This window comes from Lonchura striata, chromosome 5 (genome assembly GCF_050655825.1).
Source record: "Lonchura striata isolate lonStrDom1 chromosome 5, ASM5065582v1, whole genome shotgun sequence".
NCBI lineage: Eukaryota > Metazoa > Chordata > Aves > Passeriformes > Estrildidae > Lonchura > Lonchura striata.
Genome location: NC_140707.1, coordinates 17,071,106 through 17,091,938, shown reverse-complemented (window position 1 = coordinate 17,091,938; position 20,833 = coordinate 17,071,106). Strand labels below are relative to the sequence as shown.

The 20,833-nt window shown below is 42.0% G+C and overlaps 1 protein-coding gene across 10 annotated transcripts in view; it reads right to left on the bottom strand.

Annotated features, from left to right (window-relative positions):
- Positions 1-20,833, bottom strand: part of NAV2 (neuron navigator 2) — a 381,846-nt gene that overhangs the window by 187,539 nt on the left and 173,474 nt on the right. The window contains exon 1 of one of the 10 annotated variants that reach the window (XM_085579849.1): positions 3,371-20,819. The exons of the other annotated variants lie outside the window; for them this stretch is intronic. Within the exon in view, the coding sequence (XP_085435975.1) occupies positions 3,371-3,583 (213 nt within the window). The 5' untranslated portion in view covers positions 3,584-20,819. Of the gene's footprint in view, positions 1-3,370; positions 20,820-20,833 lie in introns of those variants that run through there. 10 annotated transcript variants of the gene reach the window in all.

Sequence of the window (20,833 nt, the reverse complement as noted above, 5' to 3'; positions counted from 1 at the left end):
GACTAAAGGAAAAAAAAAAGAAAAATCCAATTAAGATTCATAAGATCTAACTCTTCTTTGCCTTTTACTTTGACCATGTAATTTAGTATTTCATTTTAATATTCACCTCATGTAACTAGCAATTACATAAGCTGCAAGGTATAAAAGAATCAGACCTGTTTGATTACATGAAATTAAATATTTCTCATTTTTATTAGGCATTCTTTCACCGGTGTCAGGCCATGCCCCAAAGAGGAGATGCTAATAATAACAGATTGACTCTGCTTTTAAGCTATTTAGAGATTTTAAAATAGTGTCAAACTATGCTCTGAATATCCAAAGATGTGGTAGTTGTGAGCACAATGTCATTTTCAGAGGCAAGGTGCCTCTGAAGACAAGATTAGTTTCCAACCTCTAGTCTGGTTACACAGAGTTCAAATCACAGACCAATTTAAAAAAAAAAAAAATTACAGCACTTCACTAGGGTGAGTAGGAAAAATAAATAAATCTGAGAACAAGCTATTATTAGTTTCCCTCTGCAGATAAATATTATTAATGCTGCTTGGTTTACTCTCCAAGCACTTGGCCCAAAAGAAGCAGCACTGCACTGATCTGTGCCTTGGAAACTTTGAGGTTTGGTTCATCCAAGTCCCAAGAACGGGAAGGAGAAGAGGAGGGAAGAGAGCGAGGTAAAAAGAGACATCCACCTGAGGATGATTTCCAAAACCTGTGTGTCCTGTCCACGTGGTTTGGGAATGCATTGTCCTTCTGTCACACACATGGAGCAATCCTGGACAGTCAAAACTGGGGGAACTCCATGGCTGAATTGAAGAAGGCAGCTCAGACTGCCTGAGCTGGGGACGGCAGGTTTTGTCTCCATCCAAAACATTCAGTCAAATATTATTCCCTTATGTTAAGTGGGTTTAAATCTAAAGGACAAGCCTTACAAAAGTGTCCTGAAAGAAGTTCATTTCAGCCCACTTTTGCCTGTCACTAAGGGCCAGCTCAGCTAAACCCCTCACCTTGCAGTATCCTCTGAGCACAGCCCAACAGCACCAGTGTAATTTATTGTGCCAGGGGTGCCTGCATTCCACCTGAGAAGCCCCACACTCACCTGGGCAGTAAAACACACCCAAAACCCATCCTGAACCAGCTCCAGCAACAACCTTTGTGTCACCACCTTTTACCTGCTGCTTCCAGGGGGAGCAGAACCTGGGATGAAGGAGACCAAGAAGGTGCCCACCAGAGGACTGGGAAGAACAATGATCTTTAAAGACCTTCTGGTGTGCTGGCAGAATCACAGAAAAGACTAGAAATGTTCAATTACAAAGTCTTTGCAAAAAAAAAAAAAAAAAAAAAAAGCAAACCAAAAAACCAAACAACCAAAAACAGCAACAAAAATATACACCTCCAATTCAATATATTTCCTTTCATCCCTTTTCACTGCACATTACAACCAGGGATCACTGTAAGCAGCATTTGTGCCACGGTGATCCAATTAATTTTCCAAATACTGTGAGGATTAAGCACATATGAACCAGAAAGAAAGAAAAAACAAACCAACCATCACACATGAGAAATAAGGTCTGGCTTCCATTTCAGGGAATATTAATAACTGAAATTTTTAACAAGTGACTGACAAAAGTTGTTCTGCTTCCTGCTGGTTTAACTGCTTCTAGGCAAAATTATGATTACTGCTAATAAGCCTAGAAATCTAATAAGCCTGAATAACAATACAGAACAGCAAATCACAAAACAACTACACTTTGCAGTCAGAATTGTTCTCCTGCAGCCAAAAATACAGTGTGAATGTGGCTTGAAAGAGCCAAGTGAAATTAGCACTTGATATTCATGGGGGAAGGGACTGCACACAAGGGCACCATTTAGTTATATTTCAGGTCCTGTTAAATTGTTAAATGCTAAATAAATGTTAAATCCTGGCTCACACTACCATATTAACTGGAAATCCAAAGATGATAGCTACAAGGACAGTGCAGCTGCTTCAGAAATATTTTTTCCTCCATGAAAATTATTTTTCTTTCATGATGAAGGATCATGGTTTGGGTTGGATGGTACCTCAAAGACCAGTGAGTTCCAACACCTCTCCCATGGGCAGTGACAACTTCCACTAGACCAGGTTGCTTAAAGCCCTATGCAACCTGGCCTTGAACACTTCCAGGGAAAACTTCCACACCTGACAACACAATGGAGATTTTTCAGCCTTAATTTCAAGCAAATACTTGTGACTTTAATAGATTTACTTTTTTTTTTTTTTTTTTTTTACATCTTTCCCCCCACAAAATAGAGAGTTTTGTGGCACAGTTCATGGAAGCTACAACAGAGGGGAAGAGACTTTTAAGTCAGACCCCTACCACAGGTCAGATCAAATTTCCATACATGACAAAGCTGATCATAGCTCCAGAGTGCTGCCTGCAAGATTCACGGCAAATAACCTATGCCAGTTCTCCTCTGGAAAACATCATAAGTGAAATTATAACTGAAATGCTCCAGCAGACACATATGCTTTCTAGAGACAGAAAATCTACAGATTAACTACAGAATGTGGCTTTGTCACTGAACAGGAGAGGCTGAACAGTGATCTCCTTTTTTTTTCTTGGTAACTACAACTTAATCTGTATTCCCCTGCTAAAAGGATTGCAATAAAATTCTTTGTAATGAAAGGACAATTAAATCACATAATGTGCAAAAAGTCATCATTTGATAATGATCCACTAATTTCAGCAAGATAAGACACTAATCACTTATGGTAATCAGATTTGCCCTGGTAATGCAGTGGCTGGACCCTGCTGCAGCAATTCAGAGATGTTCATTAGCTCTGCACCCAGATGCCACCAGGTCTCAGCGTGTCCCTGATGGACACGCTCCGAGGCTAGGAGGACACCACGTTACCTCCTGTTCCATTTTTACACCAGAAAAGGCAGATTCTGGATTCATCAGTCATATTTACTGCGTGAGTTTCCAGCCACACAAGTACTGGCAATTCAGAATATGATGGTGCCCAAAGAAAGACTCAATCATGTAATTTTTACAACATCATCTATGCCCAGAACAAATAACAGTCATAAAATATCGCGGATTTTTTTTCTATGGCATTGAAAGAATAATCTGTAATAAAAGCATATCCATAATAAATCTAAACCATACCCAATGGATACTTAGTCCCCTGCAACTCATCCAGGAAAGCGAAGGAAAATGAGATGTGCTTTGGTTCTGTCCAGAACCAGCAGGTGGCAATAGCAGCCCAGCTAACGCATCCCACAGCACGCCAGCGGCACAAACTGCTTTATTCCCCTTTTCTCTTCCACTCAGCCCTACCCCAGCTTAAACTCAGAGTCAGACTAAGCATCTATAACAAAGAGGACCCCTTTACCTGCTCCTGTGTGCCAGGCACATTCTTCTCTCTCTCACAGGATTTTTTCATAGAGGAGCCCAGTGAGAAGAAAGAAAACAACTTCTGTTTCTGTGGAATGTGTTTGAAGAGCTGCTTACCTGGGGTGAGTGCTTGATTGGATTCAGGTGAGGATTGTTTGAGCCTGATGGCCAATCCAACCCACCTGGGGCTGGACTCTGGTGAGAGGGTCATGAGTTGTGAGTTAGATATGGCAGTTAGAAAAAGTAGGTTTGTAGTTTTAATATCTCCTTTAAATAGTATATTACTGTATTATAGTATAGGTATAATAAAGAAATAATTCAGCTTTCTGTGCTGGAGTCAGACATCAGCATTCCCTCCCACTGGGTTCACCTGCATTTCCAACACTCCTGGCTTCATTAGCTACTCCAAAGACTGGGTCCAACCTAAACAGCTCCCAGGAACCCATGGCTGACATTTCCAATCAGGCAAATCCTGTTATTCTTGTGTTGAAGGCACAGCTGCCTCATGCAGATATCCATCACAGTCACTTGATTTCTGCAAACTGACACCCCTCTGATGTATTTTGGCTCAAAGAGGGCACAGCATGCAAGACTCCACTCTTTCCCTATCCAAACACTGCATATATGCCCCAAACCACATGATAAATGGAAAAGCAGGGGAAAGAAAAATACTTTTTGATAACCTGGAAATGATAGAAGTACACCAGGCCTGGATTTGAACAGAACATTAGATCGAAAAAGTGGTTTGTATTTCTCAGATTTCAGCAAGTTCTTTATATAAGTGAGTTAAGACTGTGTGGTGTTGCTTTACCTTAAGTTCAGGCAAGAAGCAGAGGTGGCTTGGTGAACCTCGAATAATTTGCATTGTAACCACTGTTCTCTACTACAATTTTCTGTTAAAAGAGCTTTTTAATCAAAAGTGTCATCCTTGCACTGGGAAAGGAAACATGACTAAAGGTGGTAGAAAAAAATGAGGAAGGAGAATTACATTTTCTTGGCTTCCACCTATCACTGTATCACCTATCACTTCCAAAACTGAGTTGTGTTCATGCTTAGGATGGATTTTTCTTCTGGCACTCAAAACCCACAGCATCTTCTTATGAGAGGAGCACCTGCTCAAATGCAAGTTACACACTAGGACTTTTTGTCCCAAATTGCTTTTATCTTTAATTTCAGTTCCAGTATTGTCTGTAATTCTATTCATCAAGTAAATTATGACTTGAACTACAAAATTCATTCTAGCTCCTTCAGAATTTAAACCATTAAATCAGAATATGAAATTAGCCACTGCCTCCAGCTGCAATACATTTCTTATTTCTCATTTTCACCCACACTCATTGGAAACGTAGTTCAAATGACAACCTGAAAATTGGTTTTATTCTCAACACGGAGGTTCCTCCTCCCTGCCCTTTCCTTCCTTACATCCCATAAGCGCCTAAAACAATGACACACAGAGTGGCAGGAGATGAGCCAAATACCCCTCCAAGGTATTTCAAGGCACCACACATCTGAGCAACAGGTGTTGAGCTCTGCAAAACAAAACCAGATACCAAAAACCCAAAACACACTTTAATTTGATTTAATTCCTTTGGGCATTCAGCCTAAGACTGCAGCTGTTCACAGCATCCACTGATGCTTCTGTGCCATTCCTGAGCCAGGGGGGCAGCATTTCCCTTCCAGCCTCTTGAGTGGAAGCGATGCAATGTGGTGGAACCAGCTGGAGCCCCACAAAGAGGGGAACAGCAGCAACTGCAGCACTCCAGAGAGCATGGCAAGAGCTTCCTCAGGGAGAGTCCTGCTCATCAAACCTCACTGCCTTTTATGACAGGGTGCCAGAGCTCACCCTGGTTCGGGGTGGCTCCATGTGGTGGAAAAGTCTCCTCCAACCCATGCTTCCAAAGAAAGGCTCAGCAGTCTCTGTTGTTTGGTCTCAAGGCAGTTTATTGCAAGTTATCTAAAAGATTTTCTCCTTGGGCTGCTGTGGTTTGCTCACAGCTCAGGCAGAGGCACACACACACCCTGACATCCTCTCTGACTCCCGACTGCTTCTTCTCTCCCCGCCCAGGGCTGCTGCTCTCTTTTATATGGTACATTACATGTTACATATTTACAGTTTTCCCCAATGCCTATTACCTATATTAAATGGTGCTTTTCTATCTTTTATATGGTACATTACGTGTTACATGTTTGCAGTTTTTCCCCAATGCCTATTACCTATATTAAATGGTGCTTTTCTACTCTAAACCAATCTGTGAGTGCCAACATCACCAAGAACATGGAGGTGAGGAAGGAGAAAAGAGGGAGGACAGGCCAGGCCCAAATCCCTCCATCTTAAAACTTCTGACCCCCATGTACAAAACTAAAACCCCCCTGTACAGCACTCAAAAATTCTTCCCTTTACTTTGTGACTACTTCTACTATAATATCTAAACTTTTGTGACTTCTTGTTCTTCCTACAAGGTTGGTAAATCATTCCATGGCTCAAACCCAAAATCACAGCTGTTTCCAGCTGCCTGCCAGGGTCTCAGATGCTTCTGACCTGGGCCCAGAGCATCCGAAAATGTCTGAGGGACATTCTGAGTTCCAACAACAGGGTAACCCACCTGCTTCATCCAGGGAAGCCAGCTGATGTAATCTTTGGGGATTTCAGTAAAGCTTTTGATACTGTGTCTCAGGGTGACCTCCTGGACAAAAGCATCCTGTGATGGCTGAGCAACTGGCTCAGGGGTGAGGTGCAAAGGGTGACAATGAATGGGTGACATCAGACTTTCACTAATGGGGTTCTGCAGGGCCCCATCTTAGGCCATCAAGGTGCTCTTTGACACCTTCACCAATGACTTGGACGCAGGACTCACAGAATGCTGAGCAGTTTGCAGCGATGCAACCCCTGGAAGGAGCCTGCAGGGAGGCCCTGCAGAGAGATCTGCACAGATGGGAGGACTGGGCAATCACCGGCCCCACGGAGCTCAACAAGGCAAGGTGCCAGCTGTGCACTGGGGATGGGGCAGCCCTGATGTACAGAGGCTGGGAACGGGACACTGGAGAGCAGCGCCACAGAAAGGGACCTGCAGCCAGGAGGGCCAGCCCTGTCCTGGGGTACACCGGGGATTGTCCTGCCCTGCTCCAAGCTGGGGCGGCCTCACCTCCAGAGCTGGGCAGCTTTGGGCAGCACAGCGTAAAATAGACATGAAGCTGTCAGAGAGTGTCCAGAGGAGGCCGTGAGGGTTGTGAAAGGCTTGAGGGGAAGCCGTGTGAGGAGGGCTGAGGGCACTGGGTCTGTTCATCTGGAGAACAGGAGCCTGAGGAACCCCAGCACAGTCTGCAGCTCCCCTGAGGTGGAGAGGAGGGACAGGCACTGAGCTCTGCTCTGTCACAGCTGGCAGGACCTGGGGATGATATCCTGTGTCAGGATATCAGGAAAACGTTCTTCACCCAGAGGGTGGCTGGGCTCTGGAGCAGCTCCCCACAGGAGTGGGCAGAGCACCAAGCCTGGCACAGCTCAAGGAGCATTGGGAAAACACTCTCAGGCACCTGGTGTGATTCTTGGGGCATCCTGTGCAGGGCTGGGAGTTGGACTTGATGATCCTTTGGGTCCTTTCCAACTCATATTCTGTTATTCTGTGGAACAGGCTGCCCAGGGAGGTCAAGTATTCAAAATGCACATGGACAGAATTCAGGTGTAATCTGCTCTAGGTGACTGCCTTGGCAGGGGAGTTGGACTAGATGATCTTCAGAGGTTCCTCCCAACCTTAACTATACTGTGATTCTGTGATAAAAAGACCACATAAGCCAAGCTTTGTTCTGTGTTCAAATTTGCAGAGCTAAATGCAAAGCCAATCTGCAGTAGCTCTAGATCTCTGGAAAATAAGCTATTTTTAAACAGCAGTAGCAATGTGTACTGCATAAATTAGCATAATCTCAGCCTTCACAGATAGTTCTCAGCTGTTTTACATACTACAAATCAACACTGCAGATTCCTCCCTTCTACTAACGTGGTCAATCATGCATTTCATGAGGCTTAAAATCTCCTTTTTTCACTTACAAAATCTCAATAGCCTTTTTTTACACTCTTCAGAGCAGTACTATCATGGGCTCAGGTTCCATTACAAATCTCACAAGGTTTCATGTGTAACTGGTGGTTCTGTGGCTGCCTAAATGCAGGACATCCTCTTATTTTCTCAGCTGATGATTTTTCCCTCGTGGGCAGATGGCATAGAAGTGGAGTGCAGATGGAAACCCACAGCCCACAAACTCCTCATTATAATTTGAAATAGGGCTAGCAGCTCTTCAATTCTCATCTTCTCTTCAAATTATTTTCAGCAATAAAGAATGAACTGCTGTTTTCAGAAGACACAGCCAAAAGTAATGATATCTGTTTACAGCTGAGAACCTTCTAACAATTGATTTCTATTTTCACACGTTTTATTAAAATCCACAAATCACTAGTGAAAAGGACTTCAAATCGAGTATCTCTTGCTTTGATTCAAGTATTACCTTAAGAAGAAAGATCAATAGGAAAATAACAGATCACACATGCATGAAAGTTTAGAAGTCCCACAGTTAGCTATTTAAGGTAATCCATGGCTCCAGGTATCACTTTACCTGAGCTGCTTGGAATTATAATGGATTTATCTCACAGAACACCTGTGAGATAAGGGAGCTGCTGGTGCTAAACTGCAGCAGGCAGCAAGGAGGTGCCAATGATGCTGATGGCCTGTGGCTCACAGCCTCACCCTGCATCCTCCCTGCCCTTTAGGACTGAAACCCCTCCTGGCAGAAAGGCAGGCTCTAAATAAGGGTGCAATAGAAACTAGTCTTATCGTTTCTTCAGGCTTTTTCACAGCATGTCCAGTCTGCTGGAACTGGCTTTCCTAACCATCCAGCCAGTTGGAAAAGTCCTAAAAACAGCAAAATAAAAATATCTGTGGTGGAAAATAGCAAGGAATGAAAAATAATAAGAATTAGAGGTCAAGCTTGGATCCCTAAAAAGTTTGTATTAACCAATTGGAAAGCATTAAAATAATTAAATTTATCCCTTAGCTATAAAAAGAAAACAAACAATACTTCAGACACCCAAGTGACATGGTTGGTGAGGATTTATAAACTCACAGACAGCTCTCTCACACAGCATAAATGAAAAGCTGGCTAATTTGTTCCTGATCCAGAAACCTGGAGTCAGACTTGATAAACACAAATAGCCTCTTTTGTTCCAAGTTTTGACCTGGTGCCTGACAACCACTTATTAAACCACACTGCTCTACCTCAGCTAGAAAGGAATCTTCTAAACCATCTCACAAAATGGTTTCTGTCTATTTAAAAGATAGATATATGTTGCTTAACTGTATTTTTGGCCTGCAAGAGTAAAGGCTTTTTCTCAGATGGCTGAATTTATTGGCATATTAAACATCAAAAGCATTCAGATGTTCAACCTAGCTGTGTTATATATACTCCACAACATAAATAATTTGCCTGTATAATGCAGGGCTATAATCTTCCTCAATATGCAGGTGTGAGAAACAACTGCTCACTTGGAAAATTTAGAAGGTTTATTAAACCTTGACAAAAATGCAACAAAAGGACTACATAAGGAAAAATAAATCTGCAGCACTGGGAGCAGCCCTCGTGGGTACCATGTGGGGGTTCATCTTCAAGGTGGATGCTCAGTCTTTTATACCCTGGGGGTTGCATCAGCTAACCTTGGTCCCTCCCAAAGTCTGTCAGGCAGCTCTTCTTTGCCATTTATTGGTGGACATTGCTTTCTTATAACTGGATTGCAGGCCAGGTGTTGCCATGCCACAGCCCCCTAGCAACAAAATCTTCCATTCCCAACTGCCCCATGGAAAGGGCACATGTACACAGCTTCTTTTCAACCTATCTTAGACAACTCAGGCTGTCTGATGGCAACAATACAGAGGGGAACCATGGGGAGAACAGAGGACATCTAAACTACAATAACGTAACTATACATCACTAAAGCTTTTCTTAATATTCACACAATAGTCATCCCTTAATTGTGAGAGCAAATCATCTCATTATCCATCTATAACACAGCTATGCACAGGGACAACAGAAGATGAAAGAATGAAATATTTCATCACCAAAGACAATTTATCTTTCCTGCATTCATGGAAGAAGACTATGGGCGGTCATCTTAGAGGTTTCCTTTTCATAACAAAAAAAGACAATAATCAGTTTTCATTAGGGAAGATTTGTCCTTTCTCCTGCACCTCATGACTTTCCTGCCTCATCCACCAAACACAGCACTGGTATCAACCAAGTAACTACGTATTGTCTACTACAAAGGTTTATAAAGGGTAATAGAAACACTCAAATTTGAGATGCAGCCCTTAAGGACTTACCCGTGTCAAAAGAACCTAACACATGTTTTATCTCCAGCTTAATGGCCTGCACTTGAAACTGATCAGGGTCTTCAAAAGTGACTATTTGAAATGCTTGCTTCAAGAGAAAACTCCAGAATAAAGAATGTCCAGAGGAAGAGAACACTCCATTGTAAGTGCCTTGAGGAAGCCCTGATTCTGTGAAATCCATCAATATCCCACAGCTCATCCAAAGGCACCTTCAGAGTCTTTGCATAAGAGGCTGATCACCCAGGGAAAGGCAAAGAGAATTTTGGCAGAGGATGAGATACTGTGCCAGCATTTCTGATGCAGTAAAAGTGACTCTACCACACATCTGTCTCTCTGTGAGAGGCTGAATCTGCCTGTGACAAGGTCAATTTTGAGAAAGGTTGGCATTAAAAGATTATGCTCCCTCCATCCTCTCATCGAGGTTATGCTAATTATTTCAGGGGAGCAAAGGAATTCTTTGATCCTCCAAGTCCTCCTTCCCTCACAAGGTGACTCTGGCTGCCGGCACAGCACCCAGAGGAACAGCACACCATAATTGTGGAATTAGCCATTTTCAACCTTCAAATTTAACCCTAAGAAATGGAGTATGCAGTAATCCACATAATCCTGGACTCTACACCTGTCCCTCTTCCAACTAATCTCACCACCCTTCACCATGACACATCTTAATTTAGAGTCCTGCCTCCTAAGGTCAGTGTGTAAGTGGATGCTCAGGAGTTGCAACAAGTATTTGTCAGACGGTGGGACCAATTGCTTTGTGAACTCTGAGAGACACAGAAATATCAGCAGCGAGTAGAGCCCTTTGCCAGCCATGCACAAATGATCTTTACAAAGGTTCTAGGAGGCAGTGAGGAGAAGGGATAGATAAAGAAATAAATAAATGCCTGTAGCATAGCCCTGGATAATGCGATCTTCTGGTATTAAGTTTTCTCCTGAAGGAGTTAAGTATATACCAGCTGCTCTACATTAAACCGAGCTGGCATTTTAAATCATGCAAATTAGCTGAGCTCCCATCCATTTCAGCCCAGCATTTAGCAGCATTGCTGTAAATGATGCAAAGTGCTGGCCAAAGCCAGCCCTGCCATTTCAGCTGCTGTCAGGGAGGAGAGGAGGAGGCAGGGCAGGCAGTGGCTCTGAGTGATGCTGCAGCTATTCACAAGATGGTTTGCAAGAGCCTCCTTCCGCCACAGGTATTGTCTGCATGACCAAAACGTGCCCACGTGCATGGAAAGCCTGGGGCTTTTATTTGTTGACAATTCATTTATATACGCTACTAAGAACCGCTGAAAAATGATTTAAAATTCAACTATTTGCCAGTGGAACGCTGAAATTTCATTTCTCTTTGCCTAATGCTGCACAATGAACACTGAGTGGATCTGACAGGTCATTGGCTCAGAAATGCTGACACAGCAGCCATGGGTGGCATCAGTCCCCTTCATTGTGTCCAACACCAGTGGACGTTTCTCAGACTGCGAAGGGAAGAGATGAAAATCTGTGTTTATCCAACACAAACACCTCTTCTGCTGAATCTGAGTGCACTCAGGAGGCAATAAAGAGGGCTAAATCTTCCTTAGTTCACACTGTTGTGGCCAAGAGATTAAGTTTCATCACAAAGCTGAAACGGTGAAAGATCAGCTATTAAGAAGTCTAGGAGCTCCACAGACTTTTTTTAAACTATTATTGCAGGTTGGTTGTTTACCTGCTCAACAAGGAGAAGGTGGAATTCATTTTTGTGTAAAAAAATAAGGTAAACTGCCTTGCTGTCCAATCTGATAAACCAACCCACCAGTGGTGGTGACCCACGGGCATGACATCCCACCACACCATACTGCAACTTGGTGGTTGCACCAGCCATCAGACCACATGGTCCAAACCCTACTAGGGGAAGGCCAAAAGGCATCTTACAGGTAGGAAAGGAAAAAAAATCTACATTGCTGCAGTGTGGGAAGTTGCTATCTGACTGCTTGGAAACAGCATCCTAGGCAACCACTGCTCTTCCTCTTGAGAAGCAGAAAGCGAGCGGTTTGGTTCAGTGAAATAAAGCAAATTCATTACAATTCCCCTGGAGATGCTCCATAGGGATGAACAGGATGCTGCTGCCTCCCCTCTCCAGCTCCACACTAGAGGACCTGGCCCCTTTTTGCCAGCTTTCTTTGGCAGTGCCCATCTGGCACATTACCCTGGAGGACCGGACCCTTGTGTGCTCCAGAGCCCATCCCAGAGGAGTAAGATGCAGTGATGCCAAAAATACTCCTTCCCAAAATATTCCATCCCAGTTAAGCCTCAGACAAATCTGGAACACATGTGGCTGTCCTGAGAAGCAGACTGACCTCTGGTTATTGAGCAAGAAAAGCTCAATTTCTTAAGCTATTTCATCAAATGGTCAATCCACATTTGATCTTGATACAACACGTGACATTTTTCAATTACTTTTGAAGACTTAAATATCCATACATCTCTGGCAAATGGAAAATAATTTAAAACAGAATCAAATTTGTCTTACCAGACTGATCCATTAATTACTGTCACCACCAGCAGCAATCAAAGTTGCACATTGATCACTGTGGATCAAAATGCCAGTACTGAAATTACCTGTAGTTTCCAACATTGGACACGACTCAAGTGGAGATGGCTAAAGAAAAAGAAATCTGCTTCTAAATATTTGTTTCAAGATATGCAAGTATAATAAAGTCTTAGCACCCATATTCACCATAAAATATCACACAAGCTAGATCAGCAACATGAAATCCCACCAGGGTATTCATTTTATTCTACCAATAGGCAAGTATACAGAACTAATAGATGGCAGAAAAAGACAATACAATAATTTTTGGCCAGCATTTCCAAAGATTAGCAATTCTATCAAGGAAGATCCCCTAGTGGTGTGAAACAAAAAGGTACTACTACAACAGTATTCATGACTGAGAATGCCATTCCATGAGACAAAAAATACATAAAATTACAATTTCAGCCTGTCACACACCTCTCCCAAGAACAAAGCATGGGTGTGCTCAGACAGCTGCTCCAGAAGATGTTCTTCCTAAACAACTCTGAGAAATCTAGTTCCTTTGGCTAAAAGGCCTCGTCAGTCTCTATAATGTTATTTATTTGGGAGATGAGGGACAACAACAGGGAAGTTGGGTCAGTCCTTTTGTTTGGAGAAAGTGTAACCCAGCCAACAGGACCCCAGCACTGAGAAGAGCTACTGCTGCAGCCAGAGAGCAAGTCAGCCTGTCAAGGGCTGGCTTAGGGTTTCTATTTATTTATGGATTATATCCTTCATGAGAAAGCCTGGATATGCATGACCAGCTCACTTTCTTCAGCAGGTGAGACAAACATCTCTGGGTTTCTCCAAGAAGGCTTCACAGCCCTCACAGTAAAGCCAAGGCACTTTTGGGTTTTACCATGGCTGTCATTACACAAAGGGCAAGGCAGAAGAAATGGACCAAGATTAGTGACAAGATGTAAAATAAAGACACTTAGGGAGACTCCTTCCCACTGTGAAAGAGAGGACACGACAACTCATAGCCACAGCCGTAGAGACCAAAAAAATCCATGCAAGGAAAGGATTAAGGAAACATCCAAGACAAGGGATGAACACAAGCTAAAAAATGCAAGTAAACAAGACATTGTCAAAATATGATGACATGACAGTCCAAAACTCAACACGCACAGGGGAAAAAGTCCTGGTAAAAGTGTATTTTCAAATACAGAAGTTGGATACTTTTCCCTTTCAGGCATTGTTTTCCCACACATTGCTTCCAATTCTGAAATAACCCAAAATTAAAATGAAAAATAATCCAAGGATAACACACCTAAAAATACTTTCAACAGGCCAAAAAAAAGGTGGAATCAGAATAAAACTTCAGATCTCAGCCTGTTTTAAAATAAGAAGTGACCTGTTTTCTCGTTTATTTTAATAGGTGGTTTATTTGTTTTAAGTTTTAGCAGTTATTTCCATGCCTTTGCAAAACTGAAGAAACTGAGACTGTTTCCACAAACTATTTCAGAAAAAACAATTTACAGATAAAATTAGAGGCATACAACTAAGTGCCAAGTGTTTGACTGAATTCCAGTTCTTGGTGAATGGAAAACCAGCAGCTTCCTGTTACAAAATGTACCAACAGTTCATGTCTAATAATACACATAATATCTAACCATTTATATACTTCCAATATAGTTGTTTCTAAAAATAATATTAAAGCAGGGTATTTTTAGCCAGGTGACTTTCTCAGGAGAATGAGATTCTACAGTTTGCTGCAAGGAAAATAAATAGATTAATGGGTTAAAATTTTAAGAGCATCTCTTGATTTATATCAAAATAAAAAGTAGAAGATTTAGCTACAAAGTTTCAAGAAGCAAAGAAATAAATGGGAAAAAAGGTCAAGAGCAGAACACACACCCTTTCATTAAAGGCCCAACTATTGCTTAATTCACAAATGTATCTTCTTAAACAGCACTTACAATATTTATCCTGTTGCAAACTTGGAAAGTTCAAGCAAAATAATTATTGATTTAAGCACCTCCTTAATTTCTTCCACCTTGGTAAGAACAGGGAATTTGTAGGCTAGAAGCATTAAAATACTCTACAAATTGTTCAGAGATTTAAATCTAGTGGTAAGACAATCTGAAAAGTGAAATTACAGAGCAGACAATATTTCTCAAAGGACTCCTAAAAGCAAATTAAAACCAGTCAATACCAATCTTTAATTTCCAAAACCCAGAACTTAATCCACACTATATGTGTCAGTAAATAAAGGTTTTCTTTTCTGATACCCTCTGGACTGGCAAAAAGAGCACAAGTGGTATTGATTTTTTGTGGGTTTTTTTTTTGTTTTGTTTTTTTTCTGTTGTTGTTGTTGTTTTTTAAACTTCCTAGATACTTGAAAGTTGGGAAAAGTTCATTATTTGTTTATTAGACTTTTTTATAATCAGATTTTTTTTTCTTCTTCAGAACTAGCTCAGGTTCAATGCCAGCAGATTTGAAAAGCAGTTTCTGTTGCTCTCCCCTACTAATATGCTTGTACCTCTTTCTGCTTGGTGTCACTGTGCATCAAGTGTCACAGCAGAAGGTGATAAAAATCACTTGCTAAAGCAGGGACAAAAAAGTGAGAGTGTTCACTTAAGAAATTCAACTGAATGGAGTAAACGAACAGTTTCAAGGACAGAAGGAGAACACATGGACACCATATGCATGAGCATTTTGAGCTGTTAACAAGTAGCAGCAAAGGAGAAAGATAATCTAGTATCAAGGGACTAGCTAGTAATTTTCTATAGAGCTCCAGACTTTCTGACCTTGGCTACATTTCTTTGTGCCTTAGCCGTCCACTTAACAATTGTTCTCCAAAAAATAAGAACAATATCCCTACCTCTAAGATGCTTTAGGTTAAGCATATTCAATTTTTGAAGCCAGATAAATAGATAGACTGTCACAAGTAATAGGGGGGGAAAAACCATTTTCCAATATGATAAAAAAAAAATGGAAATTTGAACAAAGTTACTTTATGCAAAGTAACCTTTCGCATGTTCTAAATGAAAACCCAATTATTAAAGAACCTCCTGAATTTATAGTGCAATGTTACACCTGTTGTTCAAATGCAAGGCTTTAGAAAAGGTAGCTCTTTATATGAAAAGACAAATCACTGAAAAATCCATGTTAATAATCACAATAAAACAACTTTGGAATTGTTTTCTTGTTTTCTATCTGAGAACATTTCATCTAGAACAACCTCCCACACCACCCCAATAATTAAGTATTTTTCAGTATGTATCTAGGAATATATCAAACCTAAGGCAATCATTAATAGAAGAATTTGGCTGCTTAGTGGCCTCAAATTGCTTACAGTGTGTAAAGAAAAATCCATCAGAAAGATCAAGCACATGCCTTTTTGTAAGCATGTACTCAGGTACAGAACTATAATCATATCAACAAGCTAATTAGCACCAATTTCAAATTTATTTTGTGCTTATATATTTTGATAGCCTGAATCTATAGTTTTCCTTAGCTTCTCCTAACTTCAGTAAAATCTATCCTTTGGTCATATCCTAAAAATGACTCCATTTGGTTTCTTCCAACTGCAAAAAACAATCTTTTGTGTGAAAGTTATCAGTATGATTGACCACATTTCTCATAATTTCATTTATAATTAGCTCAGTAGTTGCAGCAAGACCAAATTTCACACCAGTGAGGCAGCTCATGCAATGGCACTGAACCCAGATAATGTTCCTCTGACTTTAAACTGGGTCCAGATAAAGATTTGCTTGATTCCTATCCCTTCAGCAAGCTGGTTCAGTATGAGATCTGTGAAACCCAATATCACACACAAAAATGGCTAATGCAGGTGAGCTGGGAAGGCATCATTTCTCTGCAGTATGCTCCATTCATCCTTCTCTCTATGGAGCTTCACATTGGCAAGACAGTGATACAGAGGTTTAAACAGCTCCTGGTAAAGTTAATTCAAGTATAGAAAAATAATTACTAACATCTGAACTATATGACTTCATTTGAATTGCTAATGGCATGGGCACAAGGGGAGTGAGGCAGAGAAGAGAAACCCAGAGCCCACAGACCGTGGGTCACATGTGGCTCATCAAACATCTCATGTGAGCCTAAATTTGAAGTGTGGAATAATACTGGAGGAACCTGTTAAGTTAATCAGTTTGAGAGCAGTGCACAGCTGACCGAACTCTCTGGAAGGTGCCAGCAGGGTGCCACCAACCTGGGAATGGCTGTCCACTCCATTTTTATCAGGGAATTATAACTGAGCTTCCATACCCTTGTCATTGCTTGGACTACAGATGGGCAACGAGGAAAAAAACAGAGATGTTTTTAACCTCAACAGGTGTGGCGAATGCTTTTGGAACACAGCTCAGGTGTAGATGATCTTGACAAATTTAGGAAAGAATCACTAAATTAAAAATCTGGTGTAAGAATAGAAAGTAGGGGCATCTAGAACACCCCAGAACTAGACCACCCCAGATCCAGGTTGCCCAACTCAACAAGATCTTCACAAATTGGGACAACAATATGAAGAAAAATCTAGCTGAGCGAGGTAGCTTGATTTCAGACAGTATCTAACCAGTTTTAAATGGAATTATTTTTTTTTAAAGGGTCTAGGGAAACTGAAAAGAGTTCTGTAGACAGCAAAAGGAATTGCAAGAGTTGTAGAAATCCTAGTGTAGGGAAGGAGAAAAGTGAGGGAGAACATCCCACCCTGTGAGCACCTGCTCGCCATGTCCACCAGGAGAGGACAACCATCTGGTTTTGAGCAAATGAATGCTGCAATGAAGTTTGCAAAGAAATACCAATTCCTAACCCCTCCCCACCCAGCCAAACTAAGCACAATTACAGGTAATTGCTGAACACACATACTTTAAACCCAGGTTAAACAGATGTCTCTTAACTTGGAAGTGTTTCAGAGGAAGGGTGGGACCAACCATTTAGCAAGGTCCTGATGCCTTTAGTGCTGCTTCAATTACTGAAGGTACAAAGAGTCACTATTTTTTAGGTTGTCTGCAGAAAGAAAGTCAAGAAGTTGGAGAATACAACATAGCAGCAATGAACAAATTAATTAAATCCATGATGTCCTTCAGTGACATTCACAATGACATGGCAGCAGACTGCCTGCAATGGCCTCTTCCTTCTTGCATCTGCACGAACAATTACACCATAACCACTGAGTCCCAATTGGCAATGATTTCTTTCTTAAATTACTAATGCAAATTTAGTAGCCAAATGCATCCAACTTTCTCAGAATCACTGAGAAACTCAATTTCGTAGATGAGAGATGAGAATCTTGCTATCTACTCGACACAAGTTTCTCTGGTAACAAAGTTAAATATTTCCAAAACAATTCTCTCTAAATGGGTAGTGCAATTTATTGGTGGTGTTTTTAAATTTGACAAAATAAGCAGCAGTGCAATAGTCAGATACTGTTGTGCACAACACAGGGGATTTAATATGGAAAAAATAGAGTGTGTATATCAGTAACAGTAAAATAGGAATGATACTGCCATGATTCATCCACCTAAGATTTCCAACTAGCATTTACAATGGGCTTGATGCTAAAACTCTCAGACCTTTCTTTGGAAAGTGACTCTGAAATACTCAACAAGTATGCTTTTTATAAATTGCACAGCTTTTTAAAAAACACACTGCCCTTATAAGGCCTTAAGGCACAAAACTTCCAGTTATATAAAATCCAGCTAACACACATAAAAATATATCAAGAAGAACAAAATTAGCAAAACATTTAGAAGTTTTCATTGATAACACATTTGTAAGTGGAATATCTTGAATTTCAGCAGTTTTAAAAAAAATTTGGTGCTTTAATGAATACCACCTGCAGTGCTCATGTTCTCTGAAGGATCAGGTTCTAGAAAGGTACCACCTGGCACCAAAAAAAGCTCATGAAGCTTTGTAGTGGTGTGTAAGTGGCTTGAAAGATGCTAACCCAGCATGAGAACATGGCCTGATATCCTCACATGGTGGCTTCTAGACTATGCTCTAGACAAAGCCTCTTCTCCAGAATAATCAGTCCAATAAGCCACTAAATTTTGTATTATGTAGTGCAAAAAGGACCCACTTCAATGGGATTAAGAACAACTCCCTGAAATATTCCCAGAACCAAGGGAATTGGTCCAAGTGATACAATCTCATTCTCCCTCCACCCACACAGGAGGATGTCCTTTCTTGTGGGCTGAAAATTCTGCAGAGGGACCAAGATCTACAGAGGATAGGAGCCAAAACACTGGGCAATGGTCCAGCTTGTGGATCTAAACTATAAATTCTACTGTAAGAATACCACTTCCATCCCACACAGGTGATGCCAGGTGCCTGCCCAGTAAAATGGTGAGAGTCACATTGGTGCTTCAGATAAACCACCCAGAGAAGCAAAGTGATCATCCTCAGATGCTCAGGCTGTTCAGACCTGCAGCATTCAAGTCTAAAGCTTACCAGGGTTATTATCAAAAAGCACTTTTGTACCTGAATGTAGCTGAAGGTCTTCCAAGATAAAAGTGCTTCAGCTGCTGACCTATCAGCTGGCAGCTGTCCATCCATCCTGTTCCTCCTCCCTTGGCAGGGAGGAACAGTAGGAAAGGGAACGAACAGTGCCCTTGACACAACACATCTGGAAAAATCTCCCTCTAGATATAAACTGCCATTCCAAATGACCACCTTGAATAGCAAAACCCTGCATGCTTTTGTGGGCAGAAGGAACAAAGCTGGATCAACAAAACTGCTGAATAACAAAAAAATGACTGTGTGAAAAAAGCCTCACTGTCACACCTTAAAAGGTGCTGGTCATCTGCTCAGACTGCCAGCCAGAGGAGGTTACTGAGAATGCAAAGCTTAAGATTTTTCCTGCTGCTGAAGAAATTAAAAATGTAAAATTATCTGACATTTCCTTAGCCAAAATCTTTCCCTGTTCACATATAACAAGTTAGCATCAAGACCCTTTAATCATCAGGCTACAAAAAATGGGGTTTGTTCCACATCCTTGTAAGGGTTAAAACCACCATAGTGCTGCAAACAGCTCCCACTGGCAGATCTCTGGGAGCATGTTAAAAGAGGCGAAAGTATTTCTGAATAACAACCACTTTTCCAGCAATATAGATTTCCATGCAGAAACCATGGCATGTGTGAGAGAAAGGGCAGCAAATAAAGAGATTTTGCTGACGTTTCATAATCACAAGGATAGACTCGGGCACAAGTGAGAGAGAGCAATTGATTATCTTGTAAGGGCAGACAGGTTGGTCTGTCTGCTGACACTAGCCTGGATCCATGCTTGGCTGTCTCCTTTTCCTGCTCTCAGTCCCTCAGGAACTGCTCCAGCTGCATCTGTCTGGCCTGAGCAGCCCCATAGTCACCCTGTCTACCAGCAAGGAAAGCGCAGCATATCCCGAAATCAGGGCACGCGGTCAAACGTGCCCAATCAGTTGGCACACTTGTCTGAAGGGAACAGGGTTACCAGGCCACAGATTTCAGAATCGAGGTGGTAGGGATGATCCATTATTCCTCAAAGAAGGAAAAAAACCAGGGGAGTCTCTGCCATCACTTCCCTCTCTCTGCATAATGGTATCACCTTCCACCGGCTCAGACATTGGCGGCAGCAGCGTGTAACGCATAGGGCTGTTGCCAAAATACATGCCAGGGCTGTACAGCCATCTCTGGAGCACAGCAATCAGTTGTGGCTGCTGCAGCAGCCCCTCTGCTCTGCTCCCTCCGTGGCACGGTCACACACACGCTGTGCCCACGCTGCTGCTGTGCCCACGCTGCTGCGGAGCTCACCAGGGCAGGGCAGTGCAGGGCAGCCCCAGCCACGCTGCCAACCTCACCCTGCCCACAGAAATTAAGCCAGCTGAGCAATGGGCATCTCTCCTCCCTCTACAGCAAGCAGCACATATAAAAATACATTAGAAGGCTGACACAGATTAAATGGAAACCTAAAATGTGTGCATTGATGATGTGCTGCATCTATGATGTCGTGCACATATAGCATTATACAGGCAATTCCACTTAAGTGTTGCTTTCCTACATAATCTGTTTAATTTAACTGCACTGAATGACATGCATATTGTAATCTAGCATCAAGCACTGCCTCCCATTCACTCCCCACACAGCTACAAACACAGAACATTCACACAACTAGTGCTGCAGTACAGTACATGACCGAACACAAAACCCATTTGTGACAACCAGCAATCCTCCCCCAGCCCAGGCACACGAGCCAGCCCTTACGCTTAGCACCTACAGAAAGCACACAAAGAACACACCCCACAAACAACATCTCCACCATCTCCCTCCTGTAAATCCCCCCCAGTTCAAGCAGAGATGATGGAGAAGGCAGCACGGGCAAGCAGCACATGCAGCCCCATCCCTCAGCACCCCACCACCAGCTCCATCATGCTGACAGAATCACACATGCCACTGTGTGGAATATAAAACATCCCACCGCTGCAGACAGATGTTGGCACACACACACACCCCTTCCTCGCAATTCCATGCTATTTACCCTAGAAAACCTGCTGCACACTCTCGACACAGAAATAAATCCTCACATACACCTCCCCAGCATTTGGTGCCTGCTAAC